Below are 18,426 nucleotides of genomic sequence, written 5' to 3' on the forward strand. Positions count from 1 at the left end.
ATAGGTGAATGTCATCTGGGCAGGAATATTGTTCCATGCTTGCTTCTCCTTTAGCAAGTGAAACTCATTGTCTCCAGTAACTTCAGGTAGAGCAGCTCTTGCATAATTGTTGAAGTGAACGGTAGTTTGCAACTGCAGTATTAATTTCAAGGCTGTTATTATGAACCCTGGCACTTGCATGCAGATGACCTAACCACACCTTATTCTGCAGAACATTTACCTAATAACAAAGAAGGGCAGCATGTTTTAAACGACTCCTGATGAGATAGGAGTTAGAAAATAAAGGCTCAATTGTAAAATTTTCCAGAACTTCTTTTCTCAGGCTCTTGTCTACAGTTTTAAATTACTGAGTGCTGTAGAAGCCCTCCAATTGCGTTGCTGTTGAATGTGGAATAGAGCTGATGAAATAGCACAAGGAAGGAATGTATTTTGGGGCAAAACAACTCCCTTCAACAGTGAATTTGAAGCTTGGCTGTATGAGAAGTGGTGGACAACTCAACTGCAGAACTTCTCATTTGGTGTAATATTCTGCACTCGGTGAATAGTTTGTGAAGAAAACCCTGAGAAAGGGATATTCTCCCAAGGAAGTAGTGGTAAGTCACCAATTCTGGGGTGGCTTGTCAAGAGCAAACTTTATTTCAGTGCAGGCAAAAGCCAAACTTGTCTGCCAGCTCTCTAAATACACTTTCTAGTCTCAGATGTTCAGTTAGCAGCTCCTTGCTCTGAGGCTCAGCCTGTAACACCACCACCAGATGTTCTGTGAATGACAAAATGTGAAGGCTTTTGGTAAGGCTGGAGTTTGACTTCAAGGAAGGCTGTCTTTAAAATGCCTGTTAATTGAAAACTGTTACTCAGTGCAGGTGGGGTGACACAAACAGCTGTGTGTGACTTATTTGAACTTGGTCCTGTTACTGGGTAAGCTTAGGATCACAGAACAGCTGAGGCTAGAAGGAACCTCTGGAGACCGCAGCCCAACCCTGCTCAGGCAGGGTCAGCTTCTTCAGCTCAGTGTTTTCTTCTGCTAGATCCTAGTCCTGCAAAGAGTGTGAGCAATATCAGCAGGATTATTCTTGGCCATGACACTCAGCATTGCTTTAGGATCTACGCCTGACAGGATGAAGCCAGTCTGGTAAACTTTGCCATCGCAGACCTGCTGTTCTCATAGCTAGTGGTTCTGCTGTCTTGATGAGATACTAAATTGCTGTATTAACATTTGTTCTCAAAAATGGAACATGGTAAGGTGCTTGATTGCTCTACTAACAAGGTACCAGAACAGTACCAGACAGAAGCAGTAACTAGCTGGCTAATCTACTTAAGAGAAAACCGGTGTCATTGCTGCAAGAGTTGCTTGTGGCTTGTGATGGTTGGCAAGCTTCCTGAGTGACTAATCTATAAAAAATACTGCGGAATTCACAACACTTTGTTTACTCAATCATAGAAGAGCTATGGTTAGTAATAAGCAGACATTAAGGGGACAGGTATACATGGAAAATATCATCTTTGCAGGCCCAGTGAAGCAAGACTATTAAATTCTAATTCATTGGTTTTGAAGTGATAACAAGTACAGTGTGAACTTGTCAAGAAAAATCAGGCTTGATGCCCTAATGATGAGAGAAGGCTATAAAATAAGGCTCTTTGTTAATTTTGTCAAGCTTTAATCCCATCTTTTTTTTAGAAAATAAATTTGTTAAACAGCATGAAGTAAGTCTTAAACAACTGTGCTTTATAAAATATGTGATAACTCATCTGACTGATGGAACTCAGAAAGCACAGTGGGAAACTGTATTAGACTCCTGCAGTAAGTGTCTCATGCCTCAGAGTTGAGAGCAGATATATTAGGCACTGTTTAAATTCCATAGGGATCTCAATTCTATTAACTATAAGTAGTAATCATAATGTTTTACTAAATCATGGTCCTTTACTAGCTCTCGAGTACCTTCACAGGTACTGACTCACTAGTATCCCCAGAGGTCTTTTGTCTTTCTGGTTCTTTCCTTAACTTTTTAAGGGATTTCTGCTCCACTCAAGGAGATTGAGACTGCATGGCTTCTTTCCTGAGGAGGAGTGAGAATAATCACTTAGTGACATGTTTTCATTCTGCTCAGCAACAACTTTTGGCCAGGTACAAAAACTCTGCTTACCTTCTCCCTGAAGTACAGACTTCTAAGCTGAGAAGGTAGTGACATTAGGAATGGATTTCTGTGATTTTGGGACAGGGGTGGAGGGAACTGGGAAGAAGACTCAGAAGACCAACAGCAGCGCTAAGGAGATACTAGCTGAGCTGAACCAAATGATTCTGTTCAAGCAGCGAGGAGAGCCACAATATTAACACACTGAAATCATGCTAGGTCATACTAGTTTCCCCCACAAAAAGAAATTGGTGGCAGTGTTGCAAGATCTTGGGGAAATAAGAGAAGGTGCAGGCCCTCAGGGAGAGTAACCTTCCCTGCGTGCTAAAATGGTCTGCCCTAAAGCAAAATCGATGAGTCCGATTCCTTTGGATACACGGAAGTAAACGCTGCTGAATAAGAGTTGCTCGAACTTCGGTCCTAAGTTCCTCCACTGGAGTTGGTAGGATCTGTGGGGTCTACATCCGCAGCCTTTCTCAACCAAGGAGCATGTGTGCAAGTTGCCTTCACGTGGTTGAAGTGATGCTCTGCATGTGGTCTGGTTCCCTGGAGGGAGATGCCTTCTGAAGGTGGCATCTGGGCATTCTGGTGTTCTGGAGCCGCTGGGTCTGCTGCCCACCAGGAGCCCTTCAGAAGCTTAGGGCTCCTTAATCCTTTGGAATATGGGGAATGAGGGCATCTATGCTTCTAGTAGCATAGGTCGCTGCAGGCTTCTGGCTACGATCTGCTTAGTAATAGGGGAGGGAGGTGGAAGGCATTTCTCATGGGCAGGATTAGTGGATAATCTTCCAAAATGAGGCTTATTCCACTAAGAGTCGAAGCAGCTGATTTGAGCCACTTTCAAAAAATAAAACCCCTCTTAGTACAGCTGTTTCTACACACAAGCTGGCTTTGAAGTTTTTTTGGTATACATAAAGAATAAGGAGCCACAAAGACAACAGCATTTACCTGTCTTGGAGACAGAGTGGTCAAGAATGTTGTACATGAAGTAAACCTAAATACTTGACCTGATCAGTTCATCCTTAAAGCTGTGGCACAGAGCTTCCTGATATTTGACAGAGAAGAGAACTAGTAAGCAGGAAGATTTCAAGCATCAGAGGGTCATATGGAAAAAAAAATATCAACCTGTCTCTGGGGAAAAGCCAACAATTTGTATAGTGTTCTTGTTCTATAATTGCACTTGTGTTCTGGAGCTTGACTAGGAAAGTAGATGAAAACTGCTTCCTTGCACTTATGCTCTTAAGGGTACTGTCGTTTGATCTCCACTGCAGTTACACAACATGAAATCAATGGAAAGAACAGCAAGTATCCAGTAGTGCTCTTAGCTCTGTGTTTCTGAAGAGTAAAATACTCTGCAAGGTTGAGCAATCGTTTGTGTTGCGGTGAGTTTCTTCAGACTGAGTAACCCAATGTATTGTTATAATAGCATCATCTTGTTTAATGTACGGTATTACATATTTTATTTCTGAAATTTCTGTTTTTTCACAAAGTACATGCTAACAATTCTGCACACAAGTCGATTTTAATACATCCAAAGTGTGAACTCACAATACACAACACTTGGATTAGGTAACAGACAGTACTGTTTGTTTATATGTTAGCGTATTAGTTTTATTACACTAGCTTTATTGGCCAGCTGCTAGTTTGGTGAAGTTTTTTTGATACTGAACTATTTTGTAAAACAAGTGGGTAATGTTGCCCTCCAGTGGTTAATGTTTAGGGGATACAGAACCTGTTTGCACCGCTGATCAAGAATCGATCATTTGGAAAGGCTGAGAGGGAAGAGTAGGACTTCAGCTTAGGCTGTGGTCTTTTTATTAATTAAATAGCCAAGGCAAGTGCCAGTGGTATGTGAGAATGTAAGTGCTGAATATATTAAGGTTTTAGTAGGACTCTTTTTTCTTGAAGCTGTAGTTGAGATGGACATAATTTCAGGGGGCTCTCCCCTATACACACTGAGTCTTTTTTAGCCATTTGGCTCTGATTGCAGTTTGCAGGAGAACTGTAGCTTTGTACAGAAATCGGAAATAGTTGCTGGATTTGGCTTTAACGTTGAGAGAGAGCTGTTGTATCTTACGATGGATTTTTCAAATAATCCTAAAATACCTCTTACTGGATTCTTGTGAAAAAAAATTGTCTCGTTCCTGTGTCTAGAGCCCCATGCTAGCTTGTAAACCCACAGCTTGTTTCTGGAGCTGTAAATACACTACACAGGAATCAGTTTAAGTAACACAAAGCATCTCCAGGGCTCAGAAGGGAAGGGGAAGGCTGAAATACATCAGCGCCTCCAGTAACACTTTGAGACTTGACAGAGCAAATAGCCAAAATTTTGACAGAAGGAGACCTAACTCTCTCTCAATGCAAAGCTAAACACTGCTTCACAGAGGCAAGCGTGAGATAAATTGCGCTTTGCAGCCCAAGATGTCAGCTTGGAAGCCGTAGTCGTGCAGCTTCTGGTCTCTTCGGCCAAACCAGGAGCCTGTTTTGGGGAGCCCTGCCTCTCCTGGATGCTGGCAGGAGGACGAGCGAGCCCGGAGCCAACTTCTCCTCTCCCTGCGGGCCTGGGGAGCTGTGAGGGGGCCGTGCCCGGCCGGCTGTGCCTCGGGGGTGGGCAGCACCGGGGGCACGAAACCGCCCTCAGGCTCCCGCCTAACGGCTCCCCCTCCGCCGGCGGCTGAGGGGCGGCGCGGGGCCGGGTCCCTCCCGGGGGCCGGGCCGAGGGCCCCGGCGCTGTCCCCGCTGCCAGCTGGCTCGCTGCGGGCTCCGCCGCCCCCTCCCCGGCCCTGCATTATTTATCAGCCGCCGCCGAGGTAAGCGGCGGGGAGGGCGCTGCCGCCGCCGACTGTGGCCCGGCCCTGAGGCGCCGCGGCCCCGGGAGCTGCCGCCGGGCTCCGGGCGGGGTGCGAGGCTGAGGGGATGGGATGGGATGGGATGGGATGGGATGGGATGGGATGGGGGGAATGGGATGGGGGCTCCGTGCCGCAGCCCCTCGCTGACCGGCCCCGCTCTCCCCACAGGACCCGTGTGTTCCCCCGCGGGCTACAAGAAAGCGGATGATGAGATGTCCGGAGCCACGTCCTCGGCGGATCTGGACGAGGCGCCAGCCCGCACCATTTACGTGAACCAGCCCCAGCAGAGCAAGTTCCGCGACAACTGGGTCAGGTAGGGAGCTCTTCCCCTGCTCCCCGTGCTGCCGCCGGCTCTCGGCCCCCAGGTTCCTCTGGCTGAGGCAGGAGGGTCGGATCCGGCAGCAGGAGGAGGTGCTCGGTGCCATCGGCACGGAGAGACGGAGCCCGCAGAGCTGCTCAGGTGCATGGCAAGGTCTTCGCTCGCTGCTCCCCTGACTTTGGGAACAACAGCATCTAATTCAGTGTTCTTAGACAAAGGAGTTAACCCATGACAGTCTAGCCTGAGATCGGGATAAAAATGGCTATATGAACTCCACATATACAAACTCCAAACTGTTCTCTTGAAAAGGAGCAGCATTCAGCCATAACAATAACTTAGTCAAAGTCTGACAAAGCACAGGATAGGAAGCAAGGAAAAAGCAAGTCTTAATGGGATGTGAATAGTGTTTGCAAGCTCACAGCCCGGCGCATGCAAGGCTATGGTCAAGTTGTGTTTCTTCACAAGAAACAAGTTGTGGTCTTCATTAGACTAATGAGAGTTTTCTTCGGTAGCTGGAGCCCTTTCATTGTAGGGGTGTGTGTTTAGGGTATGTGATACCAGTTTGGAAACATAAAAAATGAGCGCTGAAAAATGTACAAGGATGTGTAAGATGCGCAAACGTGGTAGTGATCGGTTAGCTAGGTGAGCAGATGGCCCCTGTCATGACAGAGGAGTGTTATTTAGCAGGCTTCTGTTAGTACAGATGTTTGGGTCATTGTTCAAGGAACGGTTTACACAATGAGTGCCTTTGTGAAAAGAAGAAAGGATGTTATATCCTGTTGAAATGGTGATTTCCATTAGCTGTTGTACTTTGTGTGTATATCATCAAGGGCAATTCTAAGAATATCTTCTGAAAGAATGCTGGTGTCCTGTGTAGTGCAACAACTTACTTGTACGTGGTTTTCCACGCATCTTGGACTTACTGTATACTTGTCTGTGAAAAGCAGTGGTTTAGGAGGAGTTTAAGTTGATGATTTTCTTCAGGTTTTGTTTCTTCTACATGGGCAGCAACATTAGATGTTTTTTAACTTTCTTTTTTTTGTTAAATATGACCTGAATTAGTGTGTGTGTGTGTTTTTTAAACGGTTAATTACTTGCATCTTTCCTGCTTTACAGAAAGAACCAGAGAATGAAGGTTGGCAGAACATGTAGTTTGTTTTCCTGAAGGGATTCAGTTTTGGCTAAATCTCATGGAAACATGTTACTAGAAATTTGTTCTTGATAGTCCTATTATCAACACCCGAGCAAGCTGTTGTGTTCCACTCACTGTCTGGAAGCCATCCTCTGGTAGCTATAAAAGTTTTTCAGTAGCTTTTCTGCATCTTATTCAGGGCAGCCTGAGTCACGAGGAGTATTGGCATACTAGGAACGGGACAAAATGCAGGTACTATGGTGAGGAAAATAGAGATGTTTGCATTGCCTAATCAGCAATCTTAGCTCCTCAGTGTCACTTAGAAATTAAGTTCACTTTATAATAGCTTGCTCCTGCTTAGTGAGAAAGTTGTGATCATTCCCTATGACTTATAAGGGTGACAGGCTTTGGCTGTGCTCTCTGCGTTATCTGGAGTTCTCTTTCTTCCCTCAGGTCAGTAGAAACAAAGGAAAGGGTGATGTGCACTTGCACCTGGACAAGGGTGCCTTGTGTGGAGTATGGGTGGTTTGTTTGTTTGTATGTGTACGTTGGAGCTTCTCTTCAGGAACAGTCCTTTATTGCCCTTGGACTCTTGGACTCTTCTTGGACTCAGTGCCATTGGATTTGAAGATGTGTTGTTTCTGTACAAAGTGACACTGTGTGCCACGGCGCGAGGTGCTGTGCGAGCAGATAACCCCCCTACATAAAGGCTTAGAGCAGTAAAAAGAAGGAGATAATGAAACAGTTTCTTTTAACTTCATGTGACTTCTGTCAGTTTTTGGTAACTGCCAAGAATTCTTAGAACTCCAGTGTGCATTTCAGGATGTTCATAAGAAGTTTCCGAAACCGTAACGCACTGTATGGAGTAGCTTGCTCAAAGCTGAGCAAAATAGGGCGAGAAACGGAGGTGCAGAGGGTGGGTTAGTAATGTGGTTTTCCTTTTGGTTTAAAATTTTCTAATTACCTTGGGCATCCTTATTGATTCTCCCTTCCAAGAGACAGGCAGTATTAAAAACGAACTCTCATGTTTGTTGTGGGAGAAAAAGGAAAAGGTGCTACACATCCCTGTCTTCTATTTTGGACAAGTTTTGCAAAATCGATAATTCCCTATACAACTTATAAACGGCGTACAGTACTAATGCAGAAACAAAGTGGATGGCAAAATAGGATGAGGAACTAACACTTCTGAAAATCTTAAAGTGCAAGTGGAAGGATGTAGAAGGAAGAAATTTTCTCTATCCTTTTTTTTCTCCTCAGGCTTCATGGTGTAAAAAAATGAGCTTGTGAAAATTTGAGGAGCAGCGGTTGAGTGTTTTACTGTGCATTTCAAACTTTATCATAAAAAAAAAAAATGAAATTCAAAACTCAGTGTGATAACACTTTCTATGTACCGTAGGTTAGATTAGTTTGGTCCTTTATATGTATTACCATTCTTCATCACACTGTAGCAGCAGTAATTGTGTTCGCAGGAGCATCTTAGCTGTTTTCACCACTTGGTGTGTTCAGTTTGAAAGTTTGTTCATATCAAACTTTGGAGCTTCAAATAAAGGTAAACAGTGTTCCATTTGTAGCTGAAGGATTTTAGAAGCTTTGAAACATGCAAAAATGGGACAAATGTAATTACTCTAATTACTGTCCAACATGCCTGTAGCTCCAGTGTTGTTTGTAGCTTTATAAAAGCTAACTAGTAGCTGTTCTGACTTGTTCAATATACACGGTTCAAGCATGCGTCTGTTCACTTAATAGGGCGTATTTCTGTGTTTAATTTTAAAGTTCAGTATGAAATGAAACAAATCTGTGTTCCGAAAACTTACAGCCATTCTGTACACAGCTCTATGCTACTTACAGCACCCAGCCTGTTTTTTTCTCAATTCTTTTCAACTGGCTGGGGGAAAAGGATTTCTTTGTACTGATTTAAAATACTTTGTTTTCCCTGTAATTCAGGTGTGAAGCACAAAATAATAGTGAATCATGAATGTTCCCGACCTGTGACTCTTGTGGTGTTGGCATGATTCAGCAGTGACTGGTGGTGGTGGTTTCTGCCCAGATGACGTAGAAGATCAGTGTAGTGTGAAAACAACTGTGCAGAAGTGGCAGCCTGGCTGGTAGTGCTGATGGGAAACGTTTTTGCTACCTGAGTTTGATGGTCTTGAGCTATTTAAATCGTAGCTCCTTCTTACTAAGTATGATTTATAAAGTGATTATCTGAACAGTGGGGGGGATGACTCACAAGCCTCTGTTTTATAGTTTGACAACAAACTTGTGTTGGGCTCTGTAAAAACAGAGAATGAAGATGGGGCATGATGACAGCAGTTAGATTGCCGTATCGGTACTTCTGAGATGAATAAAACAATGGCATAAGTATCTTTCCTAATACCTCCTTGGTAGTGTGTGGAAGATGGGTTTGTTTTGCTTAATAAAGTGAAAATGTTTTGCAGGGCTGGTTTTCATGTAAGTACAATTTGTTGGTATTCCTTATTAATACAGGAATCAACTCTGTGTTCATTAGCTTATACGGAATGAGACTTCGCTGAAACGTTCTTCCAGTGTATGCAGTATCACTGGTGAAGTGGTCTAAGCCACTCAGTTATTGCAAGTAAGGTCCCAAAAGATGCATTGATATCCAGAAAATACCTTGTTCAGAGAGTTGTGCTACCACATAGGCCAAAGTTAAGTTGTGCTAGAAGAGTGGGCAGGAAGCCTTTGGTTTCCACTTCCAAGCTGAGCAGCATCTTAAAACTCGAGCAAAACTGTGAAAAGGAACTTCTGCCTTTGTGAGGCAGCAGCATCGCCACAAGGAATTTAGCACTGATGGCTGTAACAAGGCTTGCAGTGACACAAGACCCGTGTTAACAGGCAGCTTGGCTGCAGTCTCAGGCTGTCCCGTCAGTTTGCTTGCTTGCAAGGTGCTTCCTGGTGGCAGAGCTGTGGCCCCAGCCTGGATTCCTCTTGAATTTCAGTCGTACGTTACGTTAAATGAAACAAAGTGCATTGCTTTCTTAGCTTATAAATAGGCACTATAGAGGCCACGTGTGCTTCAGAGCAGTGTGAGCTTTTTTAATACATGGGCAGGTTCTTGCTGGTGCTGCTGGTCTCAAAAGCCAGTTAGTGCAGACCCAGCTAATGCGGGTATCCCAGGTGATGTTCACTGTGATCTGGTTTGAAAGCGTGAATGGTGAAGTGTGCTGTGTGCAGGTGCATTTATTTGCATTTATGCCATAGGAAGGCTTTCCTTTTGCACTAAAAAATTATTTATCTAAACGTTCTTCAGGTAAAACTGCTTGTGTTCGGTTCTGCTTGGGGTCCAGGCACTGTAGTCATTTGTGGTGGTGTCTGTATGGCATTTGGAAATCTTTTCTGTTGTCATGTGAACAGAGCGCTTGCTTGACTGCAGAAAAGCATTTTGGAAAGGCTTGGGTACAGCTATAGAAGGAGAGCTTTAGCCAGTAAAACTCACCAAAAGTAACCAGCCTTTTGTGCCTGGTGTCAGTGCTGCGTGCTCAATTGTGGCGGTGTGTTCCAAGATGCTGCATCTTTCTTCTTAGTGGGCTGCTCCTAGGTCCTGAGCCCCTGGACAGTTAAACTATTGGATCTTGCCTGGGCAAAATGCCTAAATAGAAAGAACAGGTGCAAGATAGCTGTGGTGCCCCTGTACCTGTATGCTGAGCTTTCTGGCATCCTAGTTTTTATTTTTCCCCATCTCTGGGAGACATTTCACATATCAGCGGTAGCAACCCAGCAGGAGAATTAAACTGGGTCTCTTTCTCCCTTCGGGTAAATTCACTATTTAAGCATCTTTCAGACACCGGAGCCAGAGTTTAAAAGCAGTCTGACTTTGTGCAGACAAAGCTGCTTTCCCACATTTGTTGAATAAATATTGGCTCCTGTTCAGCAGTATAAATTCAGTTATGACGCTGCATTTCTACTTTTTCTTCCACTGCTAGTGACCTATGTCCAGTGAAAAGAAAACAGGAAGAAACTAATTTTCTGGTGATGTTTTGTGTAGTTTGAGGATTGAGTTGATGCAGATGCATCTTCCAGGACTTACAGGGGTGGTGTGTACAATAAATGATGTTTTCTGAAGTGTCCCACTCAGTCTTAAGTATAGTTTGCTTAGTTCTGCAGACCTCACTACCCACTGGTGTCAGTGGATGTGGATCTGCACAGCAGACATTAAAAAACAAAAAACACACACAAAAATCAACACATCTCATCATCAGCTGCTCTTGGGCTTGTGTCAGTAGAAGAGAATAGAGTAAGAAGTTGTCTAATGTTGCTCTAAATAGAGCTCAAGCATTACCAACTGCTTTCCATGTTTTTTGGGGTAGTGAAGGTCCTTGTTCAGTTCTGGAAGAGCAGTAAGTATTCATTTCTCCTACCACCCTCTGCCTGTCAATGGAACAGCAATTGTTGAAGTTTTGCTGACACTTAGAATTAAATAATGGCTTTAAAACTGAAGTCAGTGCTACAACTTGAAGATAGGCCATCATCTGTAGCTAGCCAGCTTGTGACTTGGTATCAGACATCTTCATATCAATGCAGTCTGTTTAGCGTGAAGCCTGCTCTGGGTTTGTACAGTAAGTGAATGTATTTTTGAGCTGAATCTATTAGGCAGTAGTATTTCTGGGTTAACTGTTTGGCAGCCATATTTTATTGAGTCGTGCTTGCCAGGAGGGCTACTGAGAAGCAAGGGCATGTTTCTGTAGTGGTGATCTGACAATATCGGAGCGGGCTGAAACAATGTCATGCCTACAGAGCTTTTAGTGCTGGTTTCTAAACATTCTTTGTTCGATGTATTTGTTACTGAAAAAGAGCCGGGAGCCTTTTCTCTCCTCTGTAGGGATCACATGAATAGAGAACAAATGGAAAGGCCTATTCTACGTGTGAGCTTTAGGAGAATCCTCCAGCACACAGGATTTGGAAGTCAAAATGCTACCACTTGTAATAAATGTGACCCTGTTTGCCAGTTAAACTGAGCGTAAGCAGTCGTGTTAAATGCCTGCTCTGTACTGAGACTGCCATGAGTGTTGCTGCAGGAGGCCTTTCTAGTGGCAGGACACTTTGGCAACATGCCATTAATTTTTGCAGTCTTCCCCTGCCTATATCGGGCAAAAGTCCTGCTGATATGGGGGTAACTCGGCACAAGGAGCTGTAGGTTAGGAATTCTGAAAAAGCGTTCCCTGTCTGGGGGTTGCTCTTACTGAACTGGAGAGAAACAGGGTTGTTGTGCCCCAGTGGACAGCAGTTCGTAATGTATTTTCATGTGCTTTTGTCTTAACCGTGGTCTGTGCAAAGTTAACACCTGAAACAAAGTGATTGAAGGTGAGCTTGTTGCTGGTGCAGCTTCTGAGCAGGCCCAGACAGCTGAGCCACGCTGGGTTTGTAAAACTGGCCGTCACTCCTCAAGTGGCCCTTGTGCCTTAGGGCAGCAGCGCTGCTTGCCAGAAGAAGCAAAGGCCATCAGTTTGTATTGTACTTATCTCCTTGCCTTTATTAGGCTTTGGTCTACAATGCAATACTTCAAAATCTTCATTACTATAACTTCGGTGCAGACATCTCGAAGATATGCTTACAGTGCAGATTGCCCCCTGTGTGAAGCACTGTTGAACACAGCGGTCAGTTGCCCAGCTGGCAGCTGTCTGCTGCTTTTTTTATCCTGTTGTGTGTGAGGGCTTGCATTTAACTGGAAGTGACCTGCTCTTCAGCAGAACTTGAGTGCTTCATTGCCACAGACCCAAACCATGCTAGCCCACAGAAAGCAGGGGGGGAAGCTGACTTGCAGGGGAGATTGTTCAAATGGATTCATTTGAATACATCTGAATATTCCTAATCACCTTCATCAGTGTAGGTAATTCAGGAGCACAGATTTATTCCTCTTGTACAACGTTTCAGTGGCTTTGTTGGAAAATCTTTGAGGGCTGGGTGCAAGAATGTCCTTTAAACAAAGGCCTGACCTGCTTTGTGACCCGCTTTGTCTTGGGGCAGCACGTGAACTTCTGTATGCAAGCTGTCAGCGTAACCATAGGGAAACAGTTGGGGAGAGCAGAAAAAGGTGGAAACAAAACAGCTGCTTGGAGTACGGACAGTGGTCACCCCAGGTCAGATGCGGCGGCTTTTGGTTCTTTGCCTTGCTCTGGTGAGGCACTTCGGCTTTAAGCAGTGACAGCTGTAGGATTCAAGTCTTGCACTTCAGGGCTGCTGTTACTCCCCTATTCTGACCTGAGGCTGTCTCAAACTGTCAAGAGTATTTGAGCACCACACACCCTTTTCTTAGCTGATGGAAGTGTACAGGCCATGGTAACAGCGCAGTGAAACTCCTCCCGGTGGGATCTTCAGTCTCAAGGATCCACCTGGCAGAGTGAGGCTCTTCCATGAGACCAGGAGCTGCGTTTGGTCAGAGAGAAACTTCTCTGCTGTAACAAACCGACGCTGGTTGTTAAGGGCCTACCTTCCAGTCAACCAAAACTCATTGCATGGGCTTGCAAGTAGCTGTTCCTTATAAGCCTTTGATCTCTCATTTCAGGAATTTGTAAACATTTTTTTTTCTTTTCAGTCATGATCAAAATAGTCTTCCGTGTGTACAAGGAGTTAGATGATCTTATTGATTCGCTGTCACACACGTGCAGCTGCTTGTTCAGGACATCTAGACTTGCAGCCACCTAGCCGGCGTGCTGCCTGGCAGTGTTGTTAGTCAGGTGAACACACCAGGAAACTGCCACCAAGTTTCTCAGCTCGCTGCTTGCTGCTTTTCACGTGGATGCTATCAAAACACCTAATCACTGGTATTTTCCTGTAGCGTGATAATGAGTTAAGGTATGGTAGTGAGTTAAGAATGACACTTTTTTTTTTTAATTATACAGTGGCTGCCTTTTAGAGAGATCTCTGCATTTTTTTGCTAGGAAGTGGGGCCAGACTTTCAGCTGATGTGTATTCAAACTCCTCTGACAGGGCTTGGTGGTGTTTGTCCCAGTTCGCACAGTGGTGTGACTCGAAACGTAACTGGCATGAATTAAGTTGCAGCTATCAAAGAGAGAGATCTCTTCCAATGTTTGTACACCTGTTTAACCGTGCAGCCCCGTAGGTAAGCAAGGTGTGCAGAGCTAACAGCTGCTGCTTTAGGAAATGCTGCTTTGTTACTTGGTTTCCTGCCTGTGCTCCCCTCCTCCCCCTGCCACAGCCGTGGGGCGAGCTGCAGGCCTGCTGTGCCTGGCACCCAGCTCCCAGAGCAGCTTGCAAGGTAAGGTGGCACCCACAGGGGCTGATCAGAGGGCCGGCCTCTGCAGGTACTTAGCTTTGGCAACCAAAAACGTGCTGCAAAGGAGCTGCCCGAATTCTCTACCTGTTCACACATAGGTTTTAATTTCTCTGCCTGAGCTTTGGTTGTGCTGCAGTCACCTGCAGGTGCTGTGGGATAAGCCGGCCCTCCCACTGGGATGGGGCAGAGAATCGAGGGGGAAGGAAGGGAAAGTAAAAGCTTGTGGGCTGGGATAAAGACAGCTTAACAGGACAGAAAAAGAGGAGAAATAATAATAATTATAGTACTAATAACAATAATACGTACAAAGCAAAGTGATGCAGTTAACTGCTCACCACCTGCTGACTGATGCCCAGCCCATTCCCAAGCAGTGGTCCTGCCCTCCCTCTGGCCAGCCACCCTATATTTATCATTCAGTGTGACACCACACGGCATGGGATGTCCCTTTGGCCAGGCTGGGCCAGCTCCTGGCTGTCCCCTCCCAACTCCCTGTGCGCCCCCAGGTACCTCGCTGGCAGGGCAGCACCAGGAGCTGAACAGTCCTTGGTCTGTGTGGGCGCTGCTCTGCAACAACTAAAACATCCCTGTGTTATCAACATTATTCTCAGCCTAAATACAAAAGACAGCACCACAGCAGCTTCTATGAGGAAAAGTAACTCTATCCTAGCCGAAACCAGGACAACACGCATCCCTCCGGGAGGGAGCAAAAAGCATTTTTTATTTGCAAGCATTGTATTTGTCTTTTAGAGAGCTCCTCTTCAGAGCCCAGTTCACCCAATCATACTGTAAGCCGAGCAGATGCATTAGTTAGCCTTTCATGAGAAACTTTTTCTGAATAATAACGCACCTACTTTTTATAAATACACGATTACTGTTCCTGGTCTGTGTGGTAATGCTGAATGTGCACTGCTAATTAGAGCCATACCTATTTTTTGCAGGTGTTTGCCATGTTACTTAAGTAACAAAGCACACAAATGGAAGAACTTGCTGCTGTGTATTAAGTTATTTCAAAAAAGCTTTATTATGTTTTCATCGGCTCAATCGTGAGAATAGGAATGCAGTTTGGAGCTGTTAGCTGTGGAAGTTGGAAAATGGTAGAATGTCGCTAATAAATGTTACAGCTTGATTGCAATCAGACAAATTCCTGCTTTAATATAATCATAGCAAATGCTATGGGCATGCCATTTTGTTATAAATACATGTTTCTGTGGCATATCGTGCAGTTTTGCTGGCTCGGTGGCCTGGAGTTGTAAGGGGGAATTTGAGGTGTCTTCTTGAAATCTTCCAGTTCCTGACTTCTCATTAGTACAGCTAGGGGAATTCACTTGTGGGGTAGGTCTAAACTATTCACTTAATTAAACCATTTTTTAAAGGCACAAGGTACTACTGAAATGTGTTTAATTATATTCTGTGTTATAGGAGGGCTGTTACACTTGGGACCAAGTGAATGTAACGTCAAGTGGGAAAAAAAAATCTTACTGCTGGAAATGACTAATAGCATTTCAAAGGCATAAACGTCCTGCTTAATATGTTTAAATGCGGATGCAGGCTTTGATTCAGTTCATTTTGGGTAATCTGTGTTGAAACCTGTCCCCCTGAGATTTCTGTAAAATAACACTTGGAGTATTTAATACAGGACTCTGCAGAGCAGTAGTATCAACAGGATGTCTACAGCCTGTAGTGCTAGAAATGCTGTTGTGTGCTGTATGTATGCTTCTTTTTTTTTTTTTTTAGGAGATCCAATTGAAGTAATAACGGGTTTGCATCAGGCCTAGCCAGGGTCGCTTAAAGAGGAAACCATAAAATTGAAATACAGCTCCCACAGCCTAGTAAGATAGGATCTTGGTTGTTTGTATCTCGTCACTTTAACTCCTGCTCCCCCACTAATTGTACTCCAGTGTCCAACGCAGAGCTTCTTGAACAGATGATGCTGTCACGTCTCCTGTCACTGTTTTGTTCTGGAAGGTGCAGCAGAGTCTCATTAAATGACTCGGAGCTGGGGCTGGGAAAAGCCAAGTGGGAGAAAATGGTTCAAGCAAATAGATACGTTTTGGAGAATGCCCTTCTCTAACCTTGTACGTACAAAGATAAACGTAAGAGATTCGTGCTGTACTTAATTTCCTGTTGATCAAGGTTATAGTAAGTTCTCTGCATAGGAATCAGTTGTGAAAGGCAGATCGTATAGACAAAGCATTTGGTTTTGTTTCATCATGTGTGAGCGGTAGTGCCATGGGTTTCAATTACTCTGAGAGGCTTAAAGGTGCAAGAGAATCAGCAAAACATTTCACAAAGAGGGTCATACTTAATGGGAAGGTGCTCTTGACTTGGGAAGCTTCAATAAAACAGCATCTTTTCTGTGTTTGAGGAGCTGTGTTAGCGGTGCTTCAGGAAACAATTTCTCCTTTCATGAAAGGAGGATTATCTTTCAGTTCTCAGTTCCCTGGAAACATAAACAACCTTTATTTTAAAAATTGAAAAACCGAAAAAAACTGCCTGTCACTGGTTGTCTGGCTCTTGCAGGGATTACGTTCAGTGTCTGGGGGAAGACAGCTGTACTATAGCTGCGAGCACTTGGTTTTTCAAGTTGCAGCTCATGCTAATGCCCAGTAGATAAGGGAGGGAAGGTGCTGTGGTAATTCCATAGCAAATAAGTCGGACTTGCTTTTTTAATTGTAAAAAGTATGTATTTTTCTCTTCATATAGTGGAATACTGTGTGCTGCTGGATTGACTCTTTCTCATACTTGCTCAGACAGCGCAAGAAAATTCATGCTGCAGAACCTATGTCAAGAAAGTGTTTAGATCACAGAGTAAATCATGTTCAGAGAGCAAGGGCTTGCATATAATAGTTTTGATTTCTTTTAAGCTGTTTTTTGGTAATTTGACAACTTGGGTGTGGCTTATATAACTCATTTAAAAATTCAGTGATTAGACTTTCTTGTCATCTTGGCCACTCTTCCTGAAATTGTAGTCATGCTTTCTGTAACAGCCATAGCTGGGTTTGGTGTGAGGAGGATGAGTAGTTGCATAGCTTAGAGACCAGTTAGTGCAGGATACTTTTCTTTTACCTTTTTAAAAAACGAACAAAACCCACTACTTGTGGAAAAAGAAAAGCTTATTCTGAAAAATTATTATTAAAAAAAAATGTTAAAAAATGTTATTATGGAAGATTGTTCATAACTGAACTTAGGATGGTCCTGAGCTAGGAAAAGAGGCAGTTCAAAAATAGCACTGTAGAATTTCTCATTTTAATGTTGTTTAACTCTGCCTACCCCAATATTACAATCCAGGTTATGATGGGGGTAAGCGCTCAGGTGCTTTAACCTGAGCTGAAAGGCTGCCTCTTCATGGTACTGGAGTTTGGACAGATAGCAAGTTATATGATGGTTTTTCCAGTTATAAAGGTTCCACTGATTAAAGGGGGACTGTCAGCCTTCTGGCTTTGTATGATACCTCTTGTTCTGTGCAGTTCTTTCTTATAACACAGACAACTTTATTCCTTCGTATTCTGTACTCGTCTTTACTGTATGAGATTTAAACCATTTTCTAACAATGGCTTTAGAAATCTACTTGATTTTTTTTGGTCATAATCCCTGTATGATGTTCAGATGAAGTCCTAAAATCAAAATCTTTTAACCTGCAGCACAGCCAAGTACAGCGTGGTGACTTTTCTACCTCGATTCCTGTATGAGCAGATAAGAAAAGCTGCAAATGCATTCTTCCTCTTCATTGCCTTACTGCAGGTATAGTTTTATTGTTTTACTGAACTTTTACTGCATTACAGTTATAAAATAACTTGAATCCTTATGCTTGTATGTTCTAAGCATATATCAAATAGTAATATTAAGGAGGTATGTACTTAATAGTTGAAATTAGAGGGTACTATAGATATTTTTTCAACATAATTCTGAAAATCAAGATAGCTATATTATTAATAAATGGAAACAAGTACTATCACAAAATATGGAGTTATTGACCGTACTGGAAAGGAGGCTGTAGCAAGGTGGGGATTGGTCTATTCTCCCACGTGCCTGGTGACAGGACGAGGGGGAATGGGCTAAAGTTGCGCCAGGGGAGGTTTAGGTTGGATATTAGGAAGAACTTCTTTACTGAAAGGGTTGTTAGGCATTGGAATGGGCTGCCCAGGGAAGTGGTTGAGTCACCATCCCTGGAGGTCTTCAAAAGACGTTTAGACGTAGAGCTTAGTGATATGGTTTAGTGGAGGACTTGTTAGTGTTAGGTCAGAGGTTGAATGAGGTGATTTTGGAGGTCTCTTCCAACCTAGACGATTCTGTGATTCTGTGGAAATAGCATGTGTGGATTCGTGTGAAACTGCTGATTGTTTAGATAGTCCAGGTTTTCACTTTGAATCAGTGATAAACATCGGTTGAATGCTTTCCTTAAGTCAGGAGAAACAAAATAAAAGGCCTGTACAACAACTTCATCATCTAATTTAATAGTAGTAGTTTCTTCAGATCTTTGAGGATAGTTTGCCTACTGAATTTGGATGTCAGTCACGCAGAAATAAGAATTTAAGCTCTACCATCTCTCTGCTGAAATAATTGCATAAAATGATAAATTTACTAGAAACTTATTTTTAACATAGAATGGATCTCTCTTTTCCCTCTGTTCACAGCAAATTCCAGATGTCTCTCCAACAGGAAGATATACCACCTTGGTGCCATTGCTATTTATTTTAACTGTTGCTGGCATCAAAGAAATCATAGAAGACTATGTGAGTATG

The 18,426-nt window shown here is 43.6% G+C and overlaps 1 protein-coding gene across 8 annotated transcripts in view; it reads left to right on the forward strand.

The window, feature by feature from the left end:
* Positions 1 to 18,426, forward strand: part of LOC308188390 (phospholipid-transporting ATPase IB-like) — a 302,947-nt gene that overhangs the window by 12,335 nt on the left and 272,186 nt on the right. For 7 of the 8 annotated variants that reach the window (XM_080577315.1, XM_080577312.1, XM_080577316.1 and 4 more), the window contains 3 exons: positions 5,147 to 5,291; positions 17,326 to 17,425; positions 18,319 to 18,417. In XM_080577315.1, the coding sequence (XP_080433441.1) occupies positions 5,147 to 5,291; positions 17,326 to 17,425; positions 18,319 to 18,417 (344 nt within the window). The remainder of the gene's footprint in view (positions 1 to 5,146; positions 5,292 to 17,325; positions 17,426 to 18,318; positions 18,418 to 18,426) is intronic. The other variant, XM_080577319.1, reaches the window with a different exon arrangement.

Source organism: Anser brachyrhynchus, assembly GCF_964034855.1.
Source record: "Anser brachyrhynchus genome assembly, chromosome: 1".
NCBI classification, from domain to species: domain Eukaryota; kingdom Metazoa; phylum Chordata; class Aves; order Anseriformes; family Anatidae; genus Anser; species Anser brachyrhynchus.